General features: G+C 36.0%; 1 protein-coding gene across 1 annotated transcript; it reads left to right on the top strand.

Annotated features, from left to right (window-relative positions):
• Positions 1–5106: 5106 nt before the first annotated feature.
• Positions 5107–7041, top strand: LOC107822264 (glyoxylase I 4-like). Its single transcript, XM_016648789.2, has 3 exons — positions 5107–5352; positions 5946–6060; positions 6526–7041. Exons 1-3 carry the CDS (start codon positions 5186–5188, stop codon positions 6838–6840), a joined length of 597 nt encoding a protein of 198 aa, XP_016504275.1. The 5' UTR covers positions 5107–5185; the 3' UTR covers positions 6841–7041.
• Positions 7042–7259: the final 218 nt, after the last annotated feature.

Raw genomic sequence — 7259 nt, 5'->3', positions numbered from 1 at the left:
CATTGCCGGCTTATGAACTTGCATTGCCGCCAAGTCTATCGAGTGTTCATCCAGTGTTTCATCTATCTATGCTCCAGAAGTATGTCGGTGACCCGTCTCATGTTTTGGATTTCAGCACAGCGCAGTTGGATGGTAATTTGAGTTATGATGTGGTGTCGGTGGCCATTTTAGACCGACAGGTTCGAAAGTTTAGATTAAAGAACATAGCTTCACTGAAAGTGCATTGGAGAGGCCAGCTAGTCGGAGAAGCTTCTTGGGAGACTGGGCGGGAGATACAGATCAAATATCCACACCTATTTGAGACTCCACGTATAATTCTAAACCCGTTCAAGGACGAACATTTGTTTAAGAGGGGGAGAATGTAACGACCCGACCTGTCGTTTTGAGTATGACCGGGGGGTTGACTTTTTGATATCGAGGTCGGAATCCGATTCTGAAAATTTTATAAGTCCGTTATTTCATTTATGACTTGTGTGTAAAATATGAGGTCAATCGGACGTAATTTGATAGGCTCCGGCGTCGTTTGTAGAAATTGGAAATTTCAAAGTTCATTAGGTTTGAATTGGGATATGCTTCGTGGTTTTAGCGTTGTTGGATGTGATTTGAGGTTTCGACTAAGTTCGTATCATGTTTTACGACTTGTTGGTATATTTGGTTGAGGTCTCGGGGGCCTCGGGTGAGTTTCAGACGGCTAACGGATCAATTTTGGACTTGGCATTTTAGCTGAAGAATGCTGGTTTTCTGTCACTGGTTTCCTTCTATGCGATCGCGTGAGAAGGTCCGCGATCGCATAGGCTTGTTTGGTCAGAGGTGAGATTGTTCTATGCGATCGCGTGAAGGCAACTGCGATCGCGTAGGTTTGGCCAGGCTATGCTACACAAACGCGTGGTAAATGTCGCGTTCGCATAGGGAAATTGGAGAGGAAGCTGGGATACGCGTTTGCTCAATGCGATCGCGTAGAGCTAGGTACTCTGTGCTTCGCGATCGCGTTAAGGCAATTGCGATCGCGTAGGGTTACAATTGGACAGTGGAAAATTGTGTTTCGCGATCGCGTGTGGTTGTCCGCGATCGTGTAGAGCAAATGACTGGGCAGAGAGTTTAAGTTCTGAAAATGAAACTTCGTCCAATTTTTTATTTTTACCGATTTGGAGCTCGGATAGAGGAGATATTTGGGAGATTTTTATAGAAAACAACGGGGTAAGTATTTTTAACTCATTATTTGTTAAATTATCCGAATCCATGGTTATTTCTAACATTTAATGGATGAATTAAGTTGAAAAATTTAGAAAACCCTCTTGGTTTAATTTGAAGATTTGAGGGTCGAGTTGAGGTCGGATTTTGGTAAAATTGGTATGGTTAGACTCGTGGTTGAATGGGTTTTCGGATTTTATAACTTTTGTCGGGTTCCGAGACGTGGGTCCCACAGGCGATTTTTGAGTTAAATTTCGGAGTTTGTTGGAAAATTTATGTTTTCATATGGAATTAATTTCAATAATTTTTATTGACTGAATCGGATTATTTATGGATATATTCGAAGCATTTGGAGGCCAATTCATGAGGCAATGGAATATCGGAATAAGAAATTACACAGTTTGAGGTAAGTAATACTTCTAAACTTGGTTATGAGGGTATGAATCCCCGAATTGGTGTTTTACAAATTATTTGGAGGTGACGCACACGATAGTTGATGAGCGTGTGGACGTGCACCATTGAAATTGTGACTTGAATAAATTATGTGAAAGTCGTAAAAATTAAAGAGTCATGTTATTATCTGAACATTTCTCACGTGTTGGAGGATTTGAGCTGAGGATCTTATTAAAGATCATGTTTAGGCTACGTGCCGATATTTTGGGACCCATGGGGTCGTGTTGCTGTTAAATTAATTATTTTAAAAATGTACATTTCACACTCAGTAATATTCATCCATTGTGATAATATTTATGAGATCGAGTTGTGTGTCGCAGCATGCCATATTGGCTTTATATATATTATTATTATATGGATCGGGGCTGCCCACCAGCAGCAGACCTTATAGGCTTTATTATTATTATGGGATCGGACTGCACGCTGCAGTAGGTCATATCGGCTTTATATAGCGCTTGGGATGAAAGAGCCCTCCGGAGTTTGTACACACCCCTAGTGAGCGTAGATGATTATATATTCAGGATGAATTTTCCAGGGCATGAACTTACCTTACTTATTTATATTGTGATGAATTTTTCCTAGACATGGATCTTGTCTGTATTATTTACATTCGGGAAAATAAATTACCCCAGGGCTGGATTGGCCTTATACGGTACAGAGTGTCTGACTGTCAGTCGATGTGTATATATATACGGGATGGAATATCCCTGGACTGATTGGCCATAAAAAGTACCGAGTGACCGAATGATTTGTGACAAGTATTACATGAGGTCTTTCTACTGATTTTAACTATTGAACTTGAAAGCATGCCTATATTTTTGTACTATTATTTATACTGGACTGTACCTGCGGAGCTCGTCACTACTTTCAGCCCAGAGGTTAGTCTTGTTACTTATTGAATTGGTTGTACTCATACTACATATGCACCTTGTGTGCAGATCCAATTGCTTTCGGACACGGCGATCTTAGATCTCAGAGGGCTATTAGTTGGAGACTACCAAGTTAGCTGCCTGGAGTCTGTTAACCTTGATACCGGATTTTGGGGGTGTTTATTTTTTTTGTATTTGTGAGATTTCTTCCGCTGAATTCAAATATTATGTTTTCAAATTTAGAAGATATGGTGGTTTATTGAGATTGCCGGCTTGCCTAGTATTGAGATAGACATCATCGTGACATATGAGATTTTGGATCGTGACAATATTTTTTATATATTTAGCTGGCAGATGTAATTAACTTTGGCCGATCGATCAAATGAATCACTTGCCCAGATAGTAATATTTTACTCTCTATTAATATTTTACGTCACTTATGCCATCGCAGTGATCATATTGGCTTAATAATGCCATTAGTCACTAACGGACCTGGCTTTGGGACACTTCTCTAATTACTTATTTGGCCAAATACATAGACAACCTCTTAAACTTGTCGAGAAAATCCATATAAACATCTAAACTAAATCAATGACCTATTAAACACTCCATCTCTATTTAAACTGTACTATTAGACACAAAAAGCTGACTTGGCAGAAAGAGTGACTTTCACCTAATTTGAGCGCGTGACCAGGTAAAAAAGAAAAATTTAAATGGTCGTCTTCTTCACCAACGAATCCAAATGCCATTACTCCCTCTACAACCTCAATATACTGAAAAACTCCATTTCTTTATCCTCAAAATTCGGCCACGATCGAATTTGGAATACCAAATCGGCATCTACTTAGTTTTTACTTACCTAATCCCACTTTGCTAAGTCCCATAAAACTAAGTTAAATGTTGAATTGCAAAATAATATAAGACAAAAAAAGAGAACATCTTTCATATACAACCAAAACAGTGGACCGAGGCTTGTAACAATGGATGACTGCATTCACAAGTGCAGATACTTCTGGATCATTTCACCAGTAAAGCTTGATACTAGCCCATCACAAAAAATTTCACAAGGAAAACTTCAAAAATACAACGTGGTGACTGGTGAGTTTATGTCATCGCAGGATGCAACTGCAATCGATCCCACCTCGCCCAATTGCGCTGCCTGTGCTGCCACTACCAACTTTCGATCCACCGCCGAGACCCCGATGAATCTTTTCCTACCCTCATGTCCTCTCATTTCAACATCGACTTCCGCCACCATTAACAAGTGGTGACACCTGCCACCCCTACAGCTCTAAAGCCAGAGAACCCCCAAGTAATTTTCTGGGAAGAAAAAGAGAACCGCGAGGAGAGTTGAAAAAAATTATGCTAAAACATCTTTTTCATTTTTGAGATAATTTATGTTTAAGAGCCATGTGTCTTCATTTTATTGGCTTCTTTTCCATGTCTTGGCGTGTGAAATTCACACATTATATTTTCTTGTTTATTCAGTTTTTTGTGTCTAATAACCCAAGTTAAATAGAGATGAAGTGCTCAATAGGTCATAGTCTTAGTATAAATGTTTACATGAAATTTTTGGACAAGTTTAAGGGGCTGCTTATGTATTTGGCCTACTTATTTTGGTACAACTGAATGACACATACATCCCTAATTAAAATTAAACCCTCCCTTTTTGTCATAACCCTCCTCTCCTTTTTGTTCTTGTTGGAGTAGTATGTAGTTATAAATTTTCACAGATATAGAAAATTGTTAATGACTTAACAATTGAACTACGTCACCACTTTTATTTATTTACAACAAATGTTTTTGTTTAGTAGTTATATATGAACCTTTTTCACATGACATCAGTAATAAGTAGCTATATGTAGAGGCGGAGCCACGATTTGAAACTTATTGGTTTGGAATTCTAGTTCTTTTAAGCAACCGGGTTCTAAATTATTAATTTTGACATATTGAATTAATTTCTTAAGTGAAATACGTGGTTTGAATTAATTTCTTAAGTGAAATATGTGGTTCGGATCAGAATTACGAACCCAAAACATAAAAGGTAGCTCCACCCCTGCATATACGTATGTATCTTTCATTTCAAGCACTTAAGGACAATATAATTGCGCCGAGTACAGTAGCATTATTGGTGTCTTGGCATGGCAAATGTAAATAGGTTTACATCCACTTTCACACAACTGAACAATTTCATAAGAAGATCTTAAATATCACAAATGTTTGTCCTCTACATACTCTATGATAAGAACTTGCCAGGAAGGTTCCTTGATATCGAACCTCTTCGCACCTAGGAGTGTGGTCTAGTGGTCAATAAAGCAGGTCGAAAACTATTGCAGAAGGTCTCGGGTTCAAACTTCAGCGGAGGAAAAAATGTGATTTCTTTCTATATGTCTGAACCTTATTTGACATAGATACTCAATACCTACATTGACGAGAGATGTACAAGCACCTTTTTGGAATTAATCGAGGTACGCGCAAGATAGCTTGGATACCTCGACTATCAAAAAAAAAAAGCAAAAGGAAGGTTCCTTAAAAAAAAAAGGAAGGTTCCTTGATGTCACTTATATAAGTTTTCCATAATGCAGTTTATAAATAAGCAACATCTCTAGGCTAGCTGATCCAAGCACAAACAAGTAATAAGCAGAAGAAGAAGAAAAAGAGGAAGAGAAAAGATGAATATGGAGATTGAGGAAGTGATCTACCAAAAACTGCCACTCCTTTCACTGAACCATGTATCTTTGTTGGTGAAAGATGTTTGGAATTCAGTGCAATTCTATGAAGCTGTATTGGGCTTCTGTCTTGTCAAACGCCCTTCTTCTTTCAATTTCCATGGAGCCTGGTTAGCCCTCCTTTCCCTATCTTTCTTTCCCTTTTCTCAAGTCTAAATGATGCTCATCATTCTGTTCGGAAACAGAGCCAAGATTTGAAACTTATGTTTTCTGCCCTTGTTATTGACTACTCTCGTTTTGTTATTGAGATTTTAATTAAATATTATTTTTTTTGTGTATATATATATATATATATATATATATATATATATAAATTTCTTAATACAAAAATATGGTCTAAGCAAATGTTATTGGGTTCGTCCAAACCCGTATATATTGTAGCTCCACCCCTAATTATGTTCCATCGCATGATACATTTACCTGCTTATATTATATGTTCTAAAAAGAACCTTTTAATGTTTGAAAACTCTAATTTAATTTCTTATTTTACTTTTAATGACGTGATCTTTACGGAAATAATATGAACTATTTACAATCAAAAGTTTCACGAATATTTAAACTGTGTACTCAGTAAAACCCCGTAATATAAAATAAATGGAGGGAGTATATAAATCATCTATTAATTATAGCTTAGTAACCTATGTCATCTTTAATTTTGAAGTGCTTAACAATTTGATAAAAGATTACCTTTAAAATATTGAAGGCTTTACAATTATGGCATTGGGATTCACTTGCTTGAGAATAAAGCTATGGAGGACTTGGATGTCAACAATGAACCACGCCCTATTAATCCAAAGGATAACCATATTTCCTTTCAGGTAAGTCAAACCACTGCTGATAAATTGAGCTTTATGTATTTTCTTGTTATTTTTGTTATTCATATGACATTTTGGCATGAACTTTAAGTTTTATATAATGAGATACCTAAAATAGTTGTATGTAACTTTATTTAGTTAATAATTATAATAAATGCTCTCTCTATTCTAATTTGTGTGACACTATTATATTACTATTTGGAAAATTAAAGAGAATTTTCTAATTTGGCCATGGTTTTAAAAGTAGCTTTTAAATATTTTGAATAATAATTATTACTATGATCACTTATAGAAATTTCTGTGTAAAAGTTCCTAAATATAAATTTTTATTTCAAAAGATTTAAAGAATATATGTATTCGGAACCTCGTCACATGAAATGGAACATATATAGAAAATTGTAAGTAAATTGCTCTAATATTAGTGTCAGCATATATATATATAACCTAAATCCTTTTGATATTAAGCAGTGCACTGATGTTGAATTGGTGAAGAGGAAGTTGAAAGAGATGGGAATGAGGTATGTAACTGCAGTGGTAGAAGATGAAGGAATCAAAGTAGATCAAGTATTTTTCCATGATCCAGATGGCTATATGATTGAAATTTGCAACTGTGAAAACCTTCCAATGCTGCCTATTTCTTCAAATTGCCAACTTAATCACCAATTTATTGGCACTTACAATAAGAAGATAATGCCAATGGCTGTCCCAAATTATAGCTGTGGTTTTATGGAGACTCTTATGATGGAGAAATTAAGCATGGACATGCTCAACTTTTCCTACTGATTAAAACGATCTTTGAAATTCTTGATAGTCTTAAAAGGGAACGCGAATCTAGCGACGACTATTCTTGAATCTTTGAATCTTTCAAATGTTTGCTTAATTTTTACATGCAAAAAGATTATGTATTTGCAGTTTCAAAACTTTATAGTTTGGTTATGTGCAACTATTATTTAATGAATAAATTATAAGAAAGTTGTTGTATTATATTTTCTTTTTATTTTCAGTTTTGATATCATATAGATCTAGTTTGTTGACCTTCATGATAATGGGACAAAGGATACGAAACTGCAACATACTAACAAGAAGTCGACTATATTTAACGAAACAGGACCCAAATTGTCCTTGATCTATTAGACAAGGTCTATAAATACCTGTTGAAATACCCTTATTATTATTTTCTTCTGGTTCAACTATACCCCTGA

This window comes from Nicotiana tabacum, chromosome 14 (genome assembly GCF_000715075.1).
Source record: "Nicotiana tabacum cultivar K326 chromosome 14, ASM71507v2, whole genome shotgun sequence".
NCBI classification, from domain to species: domain Eukaryota; kingdom Viridiplantae; phylum Streptophyta; class Magnoliopsida; order Solanales; family Solanaceae; genus Nicotiana; species Nicotiana tabacum.
Note: the sequence above shows the minus strand (reverse complement) of the source record. Positions and strands in the feature narration are given on the sequence as shown.

Coding starts and splice junctions, on each gene's coding strand:
- LOC107822264 (XM_016648789.2), top strand. CDS start 5,186: ATGAATATGGAGATTGAGGAAGTGATCTACCAAAAACTGCCACTCCTT. Junction 5,353..5,945: donor TTCAATTTCCATGGAGCCTG/GTTAGCCCTCCT, acceptor AAAATATTGAAG/GCTTTACAATTATGGCATTG. Junction 6,061..6,525: donor ATAACCATATTTCCTTTCAG/GTAAGTCAAACC, acceptor GATATTAAGCAG/TGCACTGATGTTGAATTGGT.